This window comes from Anolis sagrei, chromosome 4 (assembly GCF_037176765.1).
Source record: "Anolis sagrei isolate rAnoSag1 chromosome 4, rAnoSag1.mat, whole genome shotgun sequence".
Taxonomy (NCBI): domain Eukaryota; kingdom Metazoa; phylum Chordata; class Lepidosauria; order Squamata; family Dactyloidae; genus Anolis; species Anolis sagrei.
The window spans coordinates 106,878,426-106,896,851 of NC_090024.1; the positions used below are offsets into that span (position 1 = coordinate 106,878,426).

At 43.9% G+C, this 18,426-nt stretch overlaps 1 protein-coding gene across 2 annotated transcripts; it reads right to left on the minus strand.

Annotated features, from left to right (window-relative positions):
* Window positions 1–539: 539 nt before the first annotated feature.
* IRX2 (iroquois homeobox 2) lies at window positions 540–18,174 on the minus strand. Of its 2 annotated transcripts, none has more exons than XM_067467559.1 (5): window positions 17,371–18,174; window positions 11,952–12,378; window positions 6,639–7,391; window positions 2,801–2,867; window positions 540–1,205 (listed from the first exon to the last, which is right to left on the minus strand). In XM_067467559.1, exons 1-4 carry the CDS (start codon window positions 17,614–17,616, stop codon window positions 2,824–2,826), a joined length of 1,470 nt encoding a protein of 489 aa, XP_067323660.1. In that variant the 5' UTR covers window positions 17,617–18,174; the 3' UTR covers window positions 540–1,205; window positions 2,801–2,823. The 2 variants fall into 2 exon arrangements, with proteins under 2 accessions (XP_067323660.1, XP_060630598.2); XM_060774615.2 differs by having other exon boundaries at window positions 2,797–2,867; window positions 17,371–18,172.
* Between the last annotated feature and the right edge of the window lie 252 nt (window positions 18,175–18,426).

Consider the following 18,426-nt stretch of genomic DNA (forward strand, 5'->3'; position numbering starts at 1 on the left):
TTAAACGTGTATATAGTCTACACCAGGGTTCCACAAACTTTTTGAACAGAGGGCCTGGTCACAGTCCCTCAAAGTGTTGGAGGACCAGATTATAACTTGAAAAAAAAAACATGAATGAATTCCTATGCACAGTGTACGTATCTTATTTGTAGTGCAAAAAACACTAATCAAAATGTACACTTATTAGTATTGCATTGGGAAGTGTGGGCCTGCTTTTGGCTGATGAGATAGGATTGTTGTTGTTGTTCAAGTCGTTTCAGATTTAGGTTGACCCTGAGTGAGGGCCGGGTAAATGACCTTGGAGGGCCGTATTCGGCCCCTGGGCCGTAGTTTGAGGACCCCTGGTCTACACAATACATCAAACTCTGAAGGTTTCCTTTGACTGAATATTCAACTTGAATTAATTTCCCACACCGCTGAATATATTCTGTAGATTTAACAAGATACCGTCAGTGATATTTTATAAATTATCGCAAACCACTGTGTGTGTCTCTTTCCACAAGGCTGAAAATGAACGTTAAAATAAAGCCACCACCTCGTTGTAGACTAATCTGTTTTTATTTACAATTAAAGATATAAATTAGTAAAGAATTCTCGTTAAACAACGAGGGATTGTATAACCATCAATGTCTCAAATAAAAACCAGGCATAATTTATTTACAAAAGAGTTGGGATTCCATTGCAATACAACTTGCATAAATTACTAGAAGCTCTTATATCATTACAAAAATAAATATCAAATTTGTTTCCACTTTGTCAGTCCTCAAGTTCTTCAGTCCCCGGCTTCTTGAATGAACCCCTACTGTATGCATCTTTTACAAAGAGTTTGTACAATAATCCTATCACACCTACAGAATATAGATAATATATACCGTGGCAATGAAGTGATCATTTCAAGATATCCTGAGAAAAAAACAGCTTTTTCTTCTTCTTCCTTTTTTTAAGAGTCACACATACATGGGGGGAAACTAGACTATACCAGCGAACTCACATAATGTCCAACAAAATTCTGGTTTAATAATAATTAGAGAGGATCTTGTCGATTTAATAGTGTTCTGTGGTCTTCTTTTTATACAGTGGCACAAGATGTGATCCGGATTTAGAGTTTGTTTTGTTTCGTTAGAGATAGACATAGAGATAGATAAATTAGCTTGGGGGAAAGATGATGGCTTGTTGACTTTTCTCAAAGCAATTGTGACACCTACCTGTGGACCAAGGAAAACACCAGATCATCCACAATGTTTCAGTTACAAAGATTATAAGGCACACTATAAACAATGCTTTTCCCACTGTCTCAGCACATAATTGACTTAGGATTGTGGGGTGTTATTTCTTGTTTTTATTTTGAAATGGTGAGGAATAAATGTTATTAATAATGATTATTATTGCTAATAATTGTTACTAATAATTGGTTATTAATAATTATTCTTATAACAAATAATGATTAATAATAATTGGATATTGATAATGATGAACACCAATAATTGTAAATAATTGTAAATAATTGAGATGTATTGGGTTGTTACTGTTGTGTAATATTGTATACTGTGCTCTTTGTTTTAAATTGTATATTGCTGATTGATTTTATCCTTGTTGTAAACCGCGTTGAGTCGCCGGTTAGGCTGAGAAACTGCGGTATACAAGTAAATAAATAAATAAATAAATACTAATAATATTATTAGTAATAATTATTACTAAATATTATTACTAATAATATTATTAGTAGTAATATTATTAGTAATAATTATTACTAATAATATTATTAGTAGTAATATTATTAGTAATAATTATTACTAAATATTATTAGTAATAATTATTAAATAATAATTGGTTTGTTATTATTACTAATAATTGTTAATAATAAGTTATTAATTATTATTACTAATAATTGTTAATAATAAGTTATTAATTATTATTACTAATAATTGTTAATAATGTGTTATTAATAATTATTACTAGTCATTGTTAATAATTATTATTATCACTAATAATTGTTACTAATAATTGGTTGTTAATAATGATTATTATAATTACGAATAATTAGTCATTAATAATTATTACTACTAATAATTGCCAATAAGATTAGTCTTTAGCCCTGTACAAAGTCACTATTTGGAAAGGGGTGGGCAAGGGAAGGGGAACAGAGATAATTCCTATTACACTCTTTGGAATCCACCCAGGAATCATCTCATTGTTTGGGGGTGTTTGAATTGTACATGAGCATAACCACATGAATTAAGTCCTTCGAATTTTCGGTTTCTTCTACGTACTAAGGAGCAGGAAGTAGCTTTGCACAAGCCAATTGAGAGCTGCTATGCTCCTTTCTCTTTGCTACGCTTATATGCATTTCAAATAGGAGGCTAGGGGACAATGAGATGGATTTTGGCCGGATTCCAAAGCGAGCATGTGTTCCCTCCCTCTCGCCCATTCCTTTCAGTGGGGTCCAGTCTGCAGGAGAACTTCCCATCTGGATGTTGTAAGGAAATTAGAACTCGGGAAATATATGGAGAACTATTTCAATATAAATATTAACACACCAGACGATTTTCTTAAAAAAACTAGAGTTCTGTTAAATCATCAGAATTGCACTGCTTTCTCAGAGCAAAACAAAGGTGAAAATGCCACAGGCCTTTTTTTTTCCTCCCTCCTCTCTTTTGTAATCATGCTCTCTTAGTAAAGGAGCAAGATATGAACATTAGGCAAATGTACAATTTGTCTTGGGAGTGCCTGCCAAATGCTCTTTGGGAGCAGTGTAACAGTCAGGGGAGAAACAAGGAAGAAACCGGTCTCACTTACTTGCCTGGCTGCTGTGTGATTGCCTTTCTATAGGTATGGTTGTACTCCTACTGTGCACACTTCAGTGGGGTCTGTCAAAATAGAAGCGTCAGTTAGTCACAGGACACAGCTGGCTAACAAGATTATATCCACTCCAGGCCTGGCTTGGTTCTCTCCTTGGCACCAAACGGGAAGCCCATTCCTCCCAAGGCTTAGGCCTGAGGCTGCATCTCTGTGCTAACTTGAGAGGATCAGATAAGGAGAGGTGTGGCTGAAGCCTGAGTGTATGCGGATGGGAGGAAAGCATTTGTGATTTGCATGTATTCCTTAAAAACAACAAGGAACCTTTCCCAGGGCAAGAGAAACAGGCTGAAAGCGTATATGCACACTGGGTCTAAGAGTAAGAACTCACCTCTAATTATTGTCAATTGGTTTGGAATAACTTATTGTATTTCATTTTCTTTCTCTCTCTCTAAACACTACAGTGGCCTTTCTTTGCAAATATGAATTCGCACATGTTGGCAAAAGCAAGCAAGTAATCAAACAAAGTCTACGTTGTCCTAAATCTATAGACTAAAAAGCAGAAAGGATTTATCTGTTTCTTAATGTTTGCCATATATGTTGGAAATCTACCTAAGTCCCTTTGGGTGGTCTACAAATATAGCATTATTATTATTATTATTATTATTATTATTATTATTATTGTGTTCAGTAACCCCACTTAATTTGAGATTTGGAGTTTTCTGTTTGCATATATACTGAGATACACACACACACACAGTCATATGTACATACGCACACATATTGGTAACCCCACTTAAACTGAGAGACACACACACAGTTATACATATACACACAGTTACACACACACACACACTGTTATACACACATACACACATATCAGTGACCCCACCTAAATTGACACACACACAGTTATACACACATACATACATACATACATACATACATATAAGTAATCCCACTTAAATTGACACACAGTTATACACACATACACACACATACATATACACATATCAGTAACCCCACTTAAACTGACACGCACATACATACACACACACACATATCAGTAACCCCACTTAAATTGACACACACACTGTTATACACACATACATACATATAAGTAACCCCACTTAAATTGACACACAGTTATACACATATACACACACATACATATACACATATCAGTAACCCCACTGAAATTGACACACACACATCATTAACCCAACTTAAACTGACACGCACATACATACACACACACATATCAGTAACCCCACTTAAATTGACATACACACTGTTATACACACATACATACACACATATCAGTAAACCCACTGAAACTGACACACACACACACACACACACACATATCAGTAACCCCACTTAAATTGAGATTTGGGGTTTCCTCTTTGTATTTATACTGTTACTATATTTATACTGATATATATATATATACTGATATATATATTTATATTTATACTGATATATATATATATATACTTATATTATACACAATCATACACACATGTACATACCCACATATCAGTAACCCCATTTAAATTGAAATTTGGAGTTATCTCTATGTGCATATGCACATTTATATTATATTGTATTATATTATACTATGTATGTATATGCGTGTACATACACACACACACCACTTAAATGTATTCTTTTACACTGATCACTCGACTCCCCTGTTTTCATCTTGCAATTTAATCCCATTTTACCAAACTTATTATTTGATTAAGTTTTATTGAAGTTTTAGGATAGTGGTTGTTAGTGTCTATTTCTTTTTGTCATGTCTTGTTGACATGGTCAGTGGAGTAATCAATTATAGATCTATCTGTAATATACATTAGTTATAATTGTGTTGTATTGTTTTTATCTCTAGTACTTGATTGCTGTGTTTTAATTGTAATTTTGGGGCTTGCCAACCCTCTCCTCAAGTCCCCTAGGGGAGATGGTTGACGAGGGTGTAAAAATAAAGTTATTATTATTGTCATTAAAATGTTGTTTTTGAGCTACTTAATTGGCTCCTCTTTCTCCGGCCCTACCATAGTTTTTTAAATCCTTGTATGTCATTGTTTACTGTTTATTGTTTACATGTGATTTATATGATTTGTATTGTACTTATTGTTTTTGTTTATTGCTTTTTGTTTGATTGATGTGTTCTTAGGGCTTGGCCTCATGCAAGCCGCTCGGAGTCCCTTGGGGAGATGGTGGCGGGGTATAAATAAAGTATTATTATTATTATTATTATTATTATTATTATTATTATTATTATCAGCTCCTTGCTTGGAAATCTTAAAAGTACCCAGCCTGAGTTCCAAGTGCTCTTTGAAAGGGGAGGCAAAGGGAAAACAAAACCGGGAGACTTGACATCTATGGGGCAGCTGAGGGGGGGGGGGGGCTAGATGTGCTCCAACAAAACAGAAAGGAGGATGGTATTGGATGGACAGGGTTCAATCCCGGGTGCCCCCCCCCCCCAGCTTAAGCTAGAACTGGGTTGTTGTCGTTTTTTTCGGGCTATATGGCCATGGTCTAGAAGCATTCTCTCCTGACGTTTCACCTACATCCATGGCAAGCATCCCCAGAGGTAGTGAGGTCTGTTGGAAGTAGGAAAATGGGTTTATATATCTGTGGAATGACCAGGGTGGGACAAAGGACTCTTGTCTGCTGGAGCTAGGTGTGAATGTTTCAACTGACAGTCAGTTGAAACATTCACACCTAGCTCCAGCAGACAAAAGTCCTTTGTCCCACCCTGGTCATTCCACAGATATGTAAACCCATTTTCCTACTTCCAACGGACCTCACTACCTCTGGGAATACTTGCCATCATCAGTGTTTCTCAACCTGGGGGTCAGGACCCCTGGGGGGGGGGGGTTGCGAAGGGGTGTCAGAGGGGTCACCAAAGACCATCAGAAAACACAGTATTTTCTGTTGGTCATGGGGGTTCTGTGTGGGAAGTTTGACCCAATTCTATCATTGTTGGGGTTCAGAACGTTACTTGATTGCAGGTGAACTATAAATCCCAGCAAGTACAACTCCCAAATGTCAAAGTCTATTTTCCCCAAACCCCATGAGTATTCACATTTGGTCACATTGAGTATCCGTGCCAAGTTTGGTCCAGATCCATCATTGTTTGAGCCCACAATGCTCTTTGGATGTAGGTGAACTTCAACTCCCAAACTCAAGGTCAATGCCCACCAAACCCTTCCAGTATTTTCTGTTGGTCATGGGAGTTCTGTGTGCCAAGTTTGGTTCAATTCCATCATTGGTGGAGTTCAGAATGATCTTTGCTTGTAGGTTAACTATAAATCCCAGCAACTCCCAAATGACAAAATAATTTTCTCCCCAGCCCCACCAATATTCAAATTTGGGCATATAGGGTATATGTACCAAATTTGGTCCAGTGAATGAAACTTTGGTTCAATTCCATTGATGGTGGGGTTCAGAATGCTCTTTGTTTACAGGTTAACTATAAATCCCAGCAACTATAACTGCCAAATGACAAAATCAACCCCTCCAACCCCACCAGTATTCAAATTTGGGCATACCGGGTATTTGTGCCTAAATTTGTGAATGAAAATACATCCTGTAGATCATTATTTACATGTCAGGGTTATGTTTGGGGGTCACCCCAACATGAGGGACTGTATGAAGGGGTCGCGGCATTAGGAAGGTTGAGAACCACTGCCATAGATGCAGGCGAAACGTCAGGAGAGAATGCCTCTAGACCAGTCCGGAAAAACCTACAGCAACCCATTGATTCCGGCCATGAAAGCCTTCGACAATACATTAACTGATAGGGAAATGAGGAGGGGAAAGGAAGGGAAGCCTACCTTTCTTGGAGTCTGTAGCGGGGGCTTTGTAGTGCTGCTCCAAATGCCCGGCGAGGCTCTTGAGGGCGGCCTCCGGGACCGACTTGTGCGCGGCGGCCCCTCCGCCGCAATGGCTACCGCCGCCAATCCCGTCTCCCGAAGCGACAGCAGCGGCAGCGGCAGCGGCAACAGCGGAATTGTACCGCAGGATGCCTTGTCCCTGGAGGGCGGCGTTGAAGTTCCCATAGTTCGTGTAGTTGCCGTAAAAAGGCGACGTGTAATAAATATGCCTGCCCAGGAGCGAAGAGGGTGAATAGGCCGCGCTGTGCGGAGGGGCGGGCGAAGAGGACGAGGAGGGCGGGCAGGGCTGAGGCTGCGGCTGCTGCTTAAGGTCCGAAGTGGCGATCTCAGCCAGCGACCAGAGCTTGGGTTTGCTCTGCGATGTTGACGAGGAAGGAGCCGGCGGGATGCGGGCGTCCAAAACAGCCTTGGCGGCGCTGCGGGCTGCGTCCTCGCCCAATTGGTGGCCCAGGAGCGGGGCCTCGACGCCCGTCAGCGGCGAAGAAGTGGCCGGCTTCACGGGCAGGATGTCCTCCCCTTCCTCGTCGTCTTCTTCATCCTCCTCTTCTTCTTCCTCGTCGTCCTCCTCGAGCTGCTGGTACTTGGCTTTGCAGTCCGAGACAGGCTCGCAGAGCGGCCGGCAAGGGCCTTTCTCGCCGTCCGATTCCGCCGAGCAGGAGTGGTCAGTCAGCGAGTCCACTTGCAAGCTGATTCCTGTCGAAAACAAAGCGGGGAAGAGACCCAGCCGTCAAGGAAAGTCAGCCTTAACAGTCCTCCTCAGGTCTAACCCCCTCCCGAGCCCTCCAACACCAAAACCCACCCATTCCTAAGTTTCCAGACACCAAGGAATAGGGCAGGCGCTCCTCGAGTTGGGTCAAGCCTGACAGCGACTACTCCAAACCCGTCACTCTGCTTTTTCGCGTGACATTTGGCCTGAGAACTCTTCTTAGCCTCGACCAATCGGATGCCCCACTAGTGTCGGAAAGAGAGTGAGGTCCCGTCTATACTGCCATTCAATGCAATGTGGTCAGTATACACCAGAGCCCCCGGTGGTGCAGTGGGTTAAACCCCTGTGCCGGCAGGACTGAAGACCGACAGGTTGCAGGTTCGGATGAGCTCCCTCTATCAGCTCCAGCTCCTCATGCGGTGACATGAGAGAGGTTGCTTCTGGAAGCACTCACTCCTGACGTTGCAGTTTAGTGATGTGGGCGAAACGTCGGGAGAGAACGCTTCTGGAACGTGGCTATACAACACTCTCTCTCCTGACGTTGCAGTTTAGTGGTGTGGGCGAAACGTCAGGAGAGAATGCTTCTGGAACGTGGCCATACAACACTCTCTCTCCTGACGTGGCAGTTTAGTGGTGTGGGCGAAACGTCGGGAGAGAATGCTTCTGGAACGAGGCCATACAACACTCTCTCTCCTGACGTGGCAGTTTGGTGGTGTGGGCGAAACGTCAGGAGAGAATGCTTCTGGAACGTGGCCATACAACACTCTCTCTCCTGACATTGCAGTTTAGTGGTGTGGGTGAAACGTCAGGAGAGAATGCTTCTGGAACGCGGCCATACAACACTCTCTCTCCTGACGTTGCGGTTTAGTGGTGTGGGCGAAACGTCAGGAGAGAATGCTTCTGGAACGTGGCCATACAGCCCAGAAAACTCACAGCAGCCCAGCGATTCCGGCCAGAAAGACTTCGAAGACACAGTTATATTTTTGCATAGCAAAAGTGCTTCCCCGAATGATATTTATTAATAACAATTAGGTAAAAAGGTAAATGTTGTCCCCTGACTTGAAATCCAAGAGTATCCGACTCTGGGGGGTTGGTGCCCATCATTTCTAAGCCAAAGAGCCGGCATTGTCCGTAGACACCTCCAAGGTCATGTGGTCATGCCATGACTGCATGGAGCACCACTACCTTCCCGCCGTGTGCATGGGCAAACTCGGGCCCTCCAGCGCACCCCCCACATAGTGCAGCTCAAACTGGTGTAATTATTAATAACAATTATTAGTAATAATAATTACTAATAACTATTAGGTAAAAATGTAAAGGTTGTCCCCTGACTTGAAGTCCAGTCGTGTCCGACTCTGTGGGGGTTGGTGCTCATCTCCATTTCTAAGCCAAAGAGCCGGCATTGTCCGTAGACACCTCCAAGGTCATGTGACTGCATGGAGCGCCCTTACCTTCCCGCCGGAGCGGTACCTATTGATCTACTCACATTTGCATGTTTTCGAACTGCTAGGCTGGCAGAAGCTGGGGCTGACAGCGGGAGCTCACCACGTTTGCATGTTTTCGAACTGCTAGGTTGGCAGAAGCTGGGGCTGACCGCGGGAGCTCACCCCGCTTCCCGGATTCGAACCTGTGACCAAAGCTCAGCAGCTCAGCGGTTTAACCCACTGCGCCATATATAATGTGTAATAATATATGTAATGTGGCTAAAACTGTGGCCGACAGGGATGGGATGGAGAACGCCTGACAGGGAAACTGGAAGAATGATAAATCCGAAGGATAAAGAGACCACTGAGGCTCCATCTATTCTGCCATATAATACAATCTGAACTATATTATATGGTCGGCGTATAGACTGCCATATAGTTGGAACTACATTATATGGTCAGTGTACATACTGCCACATAACTATATTATATCATCAGCTTGAACTATATCATCAGCTTTAACTAACTATAACTATATAGTTTGAACTATATTATATCATCAGCTTACTACTGCTATGCAGTACATTATATGGTGAGTGTACACAATAATAATAATAATAATAATAATAATAATAATAATAATAATAATTAGCACAATACTAATTATAATAACAATTAGCACAATACCATAATAATTAGCACAATACTCCTGACCTCACAATCGTGTTACAAAACAAAGTATGGATTGTCAATGTTGCAATCCCAGGTGACAGCAGGATTGAAGAGAAACAACTGGAAAAGCTGACAATCTGATATGAAGATTTAAAGATCGAACTGCAAAGACTCTTCTGGCACAAGCCAGTCAAGGTGGTCCCAGTGGTGATCGGCACACTGGGTGCAGTGCCTAAAGACCTTGGCCTGCACTTAAGCACAATCGGGCGCTGTCAAAATTACCACGTGTCAGCTGCAGAAGGCCGCCTGGGGCATTATTCACCAATACATGTAATCCAATACAACAGCCAGCAGAGTGATCTTGTCTGCTGTGGACACATCTTGTTGTGTTTCGAATAATAATAATAATAATAATAATAATAATAATAATAATAATAATAATAATGGGTTGTTATTCTTGAAACATTCTAGAAGCATTCAAGATGCATGGCAATACAGCCCGAAAAACCTACAACAACTCAGTGTTTCCGGCCATGAAAACTTTCGACAATACAATAATAATATCAAACTTTTTTTTTATATTCTGCCTTCTCTCCCCAAGGAGACTCTGGACGGCTACATACAATTTGATCTGTATTATATGGTCAGTTTATTATTGAGCCCCTGGTGGTGGAATGGGTTAAACTCTTTTGCCAGCAGGATTGCTGACCGATAGAATCAGGGGAGAGCGGGTTGAGCTCCCTCTGACAGCTCCAGCTTCCTATACGGGGACATGAGAAAAGCCTCCCATAAGGATGGTAAAAAAATCAAAATATCCGGGTGACACCTGGGCAACGTCCTTGCAGACGGTCAATTTGAACTATATCATATGATCAGTTTATTACTGAGCCCCTGGTGGTGGAATGGGTTAAACTCTTTTGCCGGCAGGATTACTGTCCTACAGGTCAGGGTTCGAAATTGGGGAGAGCGGGTTGAGCTCCCTCTGACAGCTCCAGCTCCCTATGCGGGGACATGAGAGAAGCTTGGTAAAGCATCAAAACATCCGGGTGTCCCCTGGGCAACATCCTTGCAGGCGGCCAATCTTCTCACACCAGAAGCGACTGGCAGTTTCTCAAGTCGCTCCTGACAGGGAAAAAAGGGGTATTACTACTATTTAATGCAGTTTAATGCAGCTTCGAGAAGACATATGTGTATATCCATATATGCTCTCTCTCTCTCTCTCTCTCTCTCTATATATATATATATAATGTGTGTGTGTGTATATATATAATATATATGGATATACACATATGTCTTCTCTAAGTTGCATTATATGTGTGTGTGTATATATATATTTAATGTATATGGATATACACATATGTCTTTTCTAAGTTGCATTATATATGTGTGTGTGTGTATGTGTGTGTGTATATATATAATGTATGTGTGTGTATATATATATAATGTATATATGGATATACACATATGTCTTATCTAAGTTGCATTATATATGTGTGTGTATGTGTGTGTGTATATATATATAATGTATGCGTGTGTGTATATATATATATATAATGTATATATGGATATACACATATGTCTTCTCTAAGTTGAATTATATATATGTGTGTGTGTGTGTATGTGTGTGTGTGTGTGTGTGTGTGTGTGTGTGTATATATATCAGACACACACACATACACCTGCTCATTGGATATTATGTATGTCATTATGTTTGGTCTCTATGTTCTGTGTATATTGTTTACATGCTTAAATGTTTTATACTTTAATGTTATGTTGTTTATTTTATTGCAATTTGTACTTTTTGTATTGTAAATCGTTGTTCGGGCTTGGGGGAGATGGTGTATAAATAAAGTTTATTATTATTATTATTATTATTATTAGGATATTAGAGGCCAAGATGAAGTACTTTGGCCACATCATGAGTGGACAGGAAAGCTTAGAGAAGACAAGGACGAAACTAGGAGGAAAAAAGGGCCAAGGGCAAGATGGATGGATGGCATCCTTGAAGTGACTGGCTTGACCTTGAAGGAGCTGGGGGTGGCGACGGCTGACAGGGAGCTCTGGCGCGGGTTGGTCCATGAGGTTACAAAGAGTCCGGAAAAAACAACAAATGCAGTTGGAACGACATTATATGCCATATAATAGTTTGAACTACATTATATGCTCTGTGTACATACTGCTATATAATGTATTGGTGGACATTCATAGAATGCAGTTCAATGTAGTTCAAACTGCATTATTCGGCTGCCTAAGGGAACAGCTTAGGCAGCCGGATGAACGCATGACTGTTTGAAAAGGAGGCAAGGGAAAGTCCCTTGGAGAATAATATAGGTAGGCACCTATAGCGGATCCCATAAGGCATTCAGGGTGACCAATTCTTCATCAACTCCTTCCCCCCCCCCCCCCCCAGATTTGCTACTGTTGTTGTTGTTCCCCGACCCTCTGCCTCACCTTCGTCCTCGGCGGAGGTCTCGTTGCTGTCGCGGGCCTTGTCGGAGGAGGGCTCCTCCTTGCCCCGCAGGCTCCCTCCTCCTCCTCCTCCGCCGTCGCAGTCTTCATCCTCGTCCTCGCTCTTGTTTCGGGGCGCCCAGGTCATCTTGTTCTCCTTCTTGAGGCGGCGGCGGGCGTTGGCGAACCAGGTGGAGACCTGAGTGAGGGTCATCTTGGTGATGATGGCCAGCATTATCTTCTCGCCTTTGGTCGGGTAGGGGTTCTTGCGGTGCTCCTGCAGCCAGGCCTTGAGCGTGGCCGTAGCGTCGCGCGTGGCGTTCTTCCGGTAGGCCGGGTCATTGAGCTGGTAGGAGTAGGCCGGGCTGCCGTAGGGGTGGTAGCTGAGGGCCCCGCTCATGCCCGTCGGGTGGGCATCGTAGGGGGAGCCCTGCCAGGCCCACGAGAAAGACACACACACACAGAGAAAGAGACAGAGAGAGGAGGGACGGTTAGCTTGTTCCTTCCTTCCTTGAGAGACAGCGTTTGCCTGGCGAATTGTACGAGACTATTTCGGGTGTTGCTTGGTTTCCGTGCATGGCCGTGTTCCAGCAGCATTTTCTCCTGACGTTTCGACTTCAGGGGATCCTCTGAAGATGCCAGGCACACATATACACGGAAACCACACAACAACCCAGTTATTCCGGCCTTGAAAGCCTTCCACTATCTATCTATCTATCTATCTATCTATCTATCTATCTTTTGTTATTTATTCCTTCAGTCGCTTCCCACTCTTCCTGATCTCATGGACCAACCCACGCCAGAGCTCCCTGTCGGCAGTCACCACCCCCAGCTCCTTCAGAGTCAAATCTATCTTTTGTTATTTATTCGTTCAATCGCTTCTGACTCTTCCTGATCTCATGGGCCAACCCACGTCAGAGCTCCCTGTCGGCAGTCACCACCCCCAGCTCCTTCAGAGTCAAATCTATCTATCCATCTTTTGCTATTTATTCGTTCAGTCGCTTCTGACTCTTCCTGATCTCATGGACCAACCCACGCCAGAGCTCCCTGTCGGCAGTCACCACCCCCAGCTCCTTCAGAGTCAAATCAATCTTTTGTTATTTATTCGTTCAGTTGCTTCCGACTCTTCCTGATCTCATGGACCAACCCACGCCAGAGCTCCCTGTCGGCAGTCCCCACCCCAGCTCCTTCAGAGTCAAATCTATCTTTTGTTATTTATTCGTTCAGTCGCTTCCGACTCTTCCTGATCTCATGGACCAGCCCACGCCAGAGCTCCCTGTCGGCAGTCACCACCCCCAGCTCCTTCAGAGTAAAATCTATCTATCCATCTTTTGCTATTTATTCGTTCAGTCGCTTCTGACTCTTCCTGATCTCATGGACCAACCCACGCTAGAGCTCCCTGACGGCAGTCACCACCCCCAGCTCCTTCAGAGTCAAATCTACCTTTTGTTATTTATTCGTTCAGTCGCTTCTGACTCTTCCTGATCTCATGGACCAACCCACGCCAGAGCTCCCTGTCGGCAGTCACCACCCCCAGCGCCTTCAGAGTCAAATCTATCTATCTTATATATAATATAATATATATACACACACACATACACACGGTGGGTGAGTCAAAACATTTTGCCTCCTGTGTCATACATAGGTTATGAATGAACATAGAGCAGCAGAAGTTGCTACACTCCATAGCCTGAACTGTCCTCTACACAAAACTACAGATAGTGGCTGCACGCTGGCCATATAATATATATCTGGGTGGGTCAAAAAGTTGCTACAGATCATAGCCTGAACTGTCCTTTACACAAAACTACACATCATGGCTCCACACTGGCCGTATATATAAATAAAAATGTAATGTTCGTTTGTGGGATTAACATAACTAAAAAACCACTGGACGAATTGACGACAAATTTGGACATAATACACCTATCAGGCCAACGAGTGACCATAATTCATAAAAATACTGAAAAACACAAAAGAAGGGACTTAAAAGCAAAAAAAAAAACCCCATTATAATGCATGCACAAAACCACATATATATACGCAAACACACAAATACACATACACACACACACAAAATACATATACACAGATTGGGCCACAACAACGTGTGACAGGGGTTGGCTGGTATATAAATAAAAATGTAATGTTCGTTTGTGGGACTAACATAACTCAAAAACCACTGGACGAACTGACACCGAATTTGGACACAAGACACCTATCAGGCCAACGAGTGACCATCACTCATAAAATCACTGAAAAACACAAAAGAAGGGACTTAGAGAAATGAAATAAAAATACATTACATTACAACGTATACGCAAACCACATAAATACACACACACAATACATTTACACAGATTGGGCCACAGCAATGCGTGGCAGGGGACGGCTAATATATATATAATATCTTAATAGTTGTGTCACGCTTCTTATATAATCATAATGATTTTGAAAGGCGCCCAAAGGGTATGAATATCAACTTTCCTTCTCTCTTATTATAAAAACAACGAGGATTTAGGCCCCTTCCACACAGCTGAATAAAATCCCACATTTTCTGCTTTGAACTAGAATATATGGCAGTGTGCACTCAGATAACCCAGTTCAAAGCAGATCTTGTGGGATTTTCCGTCTTGATATTCTGCCTGTGTGGAATGGCCCTTAGTTTCCATCTGCTCCTCTCCATATATCTATCTATGTTGCAAATAATGCTAAGTGTAGACCCATATAATGCTGTTCAAACTGCACTCTATATGGCAGTGACTATCCAGCCCCTTCGGCTTTGCTCTTCCCAAAGGCCACACAGGTAGCTTCTGAATATTCCCCTCTCCCCTCACTTTATTTTCCCCTTCTCTCATTTTTCCTAATGGGAAAGAGAGGGAAGAGAAAGAGGGAGACACACACATACACACTACAAAGCCCCCCCCCCCCCCCACTTAGCAATTCACGGCGCTAATGCATTGCAAATCCAATTTGCCCACCAGAAGAATATGCACCGTTTCGAATTGGTCAAATGCGATATAATTAGCATTTTAATTCACCCTTTAAACGTTTAAAATTGCGCTGATTTAAAGTCGACATAATACTAGGGTGTGGAAAGAAAAGGGGGGGGGGGTAGAGAGGAAAGGAGAGGCGAGGCGGCTGGAGAACTTTCTCTAGAAAGGGAAAAAGAGAAAGTCCGGATTTGCCTCCTGTTCGTGGCGGGTATTTTTCAGCCTCGAGAAAGCGTTTTGAGAGCTCACAATACAGATCCAAAGTCACCCAAATGGATAACGAAACTGAGCGCCCTTCCACACAGCCATATAACCCAGAATATCAAGGCAGAAAATCCACAATATCTGTTTCGGACTGCATTATCTGACTCCGCACGACAATATCACAATATAATCCACAATGTCTGAATTAAACCGGATTATCTGAGTCCACACTGTCATATAATCCGGTTCAACCTGGATTCTAAGCAGCTGCGTGGAAGGAAACCCTTGCCTCGCTTTCCCAGGACTTTTGGCTTCTTTTTAAAAATCCTCGGAATCCGTCTCAATCAGAGACAGAAAACTCCAAGCAAAAACAAATCACATTGGGCCCTTCCACACAGTCATATAACTCAGAAAATCCCACAATATCTGCTTTGAATAGATTTATCTGAGTCTGAACTGGATTATCTGAGTTCACACTGCCATATATTCCACTTCAAAGCAGATAATGTGGGGTTTTATTCAGCGGAGTGGAAGGGGGGCTCAGTTAATTTAGCTCCCTTCCATACAGCCATATAATCCAGGATATCAAGGCAGAAAGTCCCACAATATGTGCTTTGAATAGATTTATCTGAGTCTGAACTGGATTATCTGAGTTCACACTGCCATATATTCCACTTCAAAGCAGATAATGTACGATTCTATTCAGCTGTATGGAAGAGAGCCTCAGATAACTGGGGTCCCTTCCACACAGCTATATAATCCAGGATATCAAAGCGGAAAATCGCACAATATGTGCTTTGAATAGATTTATCTGAGTCTGAACTGGATTATCTGAGTCCACACTGCCATATATTCCACTTCAAAGCAGATAATGTGGGGTTTTATTCAGTGGAGTGGAAGGGGGACTCAGTTAATTTAGCTCCCTTCCATAGTTCTTTCAGAAAGGCTCTTTCTTGTCTTGGACTAAATGAGATTTCCCTCCGGGCCCTTCCACACAGCCATATAATCCAGGATATCAAGGCAGAAAGTCTCACAATATTTGCTTTGAACTGGATTATCTGAGTCCAAACTGCCATATATTCCAGTTCAAAGCAGATAATGTGCGATTCTATTCAGCTGTATGGAAGAGAGCCTCAGATAACTCGGGTCCCTTCCACACAGCCATAAAACCCAGAATATCAAGGTGGAAAATCCCACAATATGTGCTTTGAATTGGTTATCCGAGTCCACACTGCCATATATTCCAGTTCAAAGCAGATAATGTGGGATTTTATACAGCGGAGTGGAAGGGGGCCTCAGTTAATTTAGCTCCCTTTCATACAGCCATATATTTTAGGATATTAAGGCAGAAAATCCCACAATATCTGCTTTGAACTATTTTCTCTGAGTCCACACTGCCATATATTCCAGTTCAAAGCAGATAACGTGCGATTCTATTCAGCTGTGTGGGTCCCTTCCACACAGCCATATAATCCAGTATATCAAAGCAGAAAGTCCCACAATATCTGCTTTGAACTGGGTGATCTGAGGGCCCTTCCACACAGCCCTATATCCCAGGATATCAAGGCAGAAAATCCCACAATATCTGCTTTGAACTGGGTTCTCTGAATCCACACTGCCATATATTCCAGTTCAAAGCAGATCATGTAGAATTTTAGTCAGCCGTGTGGAAGAGTCCATACACACTGATATACTTTCGTAGAATTTCGGTGGGAAATGCCTTTCAATCGATGGCTGACAAATAATGCATTATATGGCCAGTATATAATGCGGTACAGCTCGAGCCAATACATGGCCCAAGAAGCGGTGAAAAGTGAAAAAAAAGGGAGAGAAGGAAAGAGAAGAAGCAGAGGAAAGGAGGGGTGGGTGGGAATAGAATTGGAAAGAGAGGAAAGAAAGAAGACAACAAAAACAAGGCAAAAAGAAGGAGAGGAAGACAACTGGCAAGAGAAAGAGAAGGAAAAAAAAGACAACAAAAACAAGGCAAAAAGTCACGAGGAAAAAGATAGAAAAGGGGATGACTTGGTGTAAAGAAGGAACGCAATGAGAGGGGGGAAATCACGAAGGAGAAGAGAGAATGCCCCGTTTGGGGCGATTGGCATGCCCACGACGACTACGAAGGGGCGGGTGGGGGAGCGATAGAGGAGGAGGAGGAAGAGGAAGGGGATGAAGATGGAAGGGGAGGAGGGGGGGAGAGAGATACAGGCTTGGCGCCGTCTACCCACCATGTAGGAGGGGAATCCCGCGGCGGCCGGGTCGGCGGAGTACTGGAGCGGGCTGCTGAAGCCGGTGGCGGCCGCCTGGGCGGTGAAGGCGGCGGATCCCGGGTAAGGGCTGAAGGCCGAGCCGGACGAGGAGCGGGCCAGCTCCTCGCTGCGGGGCGCGGCCAAAGCGGAGGCCCCGTAGGCCGGGCAGGAGTAGAGCGCCAGCGAGCCCGGGGGCTGGTAGAGGTAGCCCTGCGGGTAGGACATGGCTGGCCGGGAGAGAGAGAGAGGGAAAGGGGAAAAAGAGAGAGAGAGGGCGGCAGCGGGATCAGCAAAGGCGAGGAGGAGGAGGGCTGTCGCTTCCCCCGCTGCAGCCACAGCCTCCTCCGCCGAGGAGCTCACAGCGTCCCCTCCATCGGCGGGAGGAGCGCGAGCCAAAAGGAGAGCCCGGCGCGAGGCGGAGGGAAAAGCCGCTCGCGCCTGATGGGAGCGCGCGCGTCCGCTTGCTTCCTTGCTCACTCGCGCGCCCGCCTTTCCAACGCAGAAGGAGTCACCCGCTGGAAGAGGAAACCGAGGTGTGCATCTGGGCAGGAAGAAGAGGAATTAAAATCTACCTAAGTATCTATCTATTGTAGAGCGCAAGGAACTAGAAAGCCGAGGCAAGCCTCTACTGTTGGCCCCAACTCTCCCTCTTTTCCCGCGCGCCCCCCCTGCTTCGGCACCCAGCGGCCCGCGAGAGAGAGAGAAGAGTTTTGTGAGGCGAGGACTTTTACCCATTGGCCGAGCCAGCTGTCCGTCACTGCGGCTCATCTGCATACTTCAGAGGACACGCCCTCTTTCTCAGCCCGGAGGGAAGCGAGGGAGGGAAGGCGGGACTTTTGGGAAAAAGGAGGAGAACTCCCTGGCCCCCTCCCTTTCCGAGTCTCCCTCGCGCCCTGAGGCTCGAGGCGCGCGCGAGCGAGCTGCGCAGAAGGAGACGCGCAGTCGCGCACTTGCTCCCCTCCTTTCTCCCTTCGCCTCCCCTGAAGGTTAAGGCTTGGCGTACTCCCGGGTCTCTCCAGGCTTTGAGGCATTCCC

What these genes read in the sequence shown, in the direction of transcription:
- IRX2 (XM_067467559.1), bottom strand. Translation starts at nt 17,616, where the DNA reads ATGTCCTACCCGCAGGGCTACCTCTACCAGCCCCCGGGCTCGCTGGCG. An exon ending in GACCTCCGCCGAGGACGAAG is followed by an intron (nt 7,392 to 11,951) that starts GTGAGGCAGAGG and finishes TGTTTTCGACAG; the next exon opens with GAATCAGCTTGCAAGTGGAC. An exon ending in CGCTACAGACTCCAAGAAAG is followed by an intron (nt 2,868 to 6,638) that starts GTAGGCTTCCCT and finishes CTATTTTGACAG; the next exon opens with ACCCCACTGAAGTGTGCACA.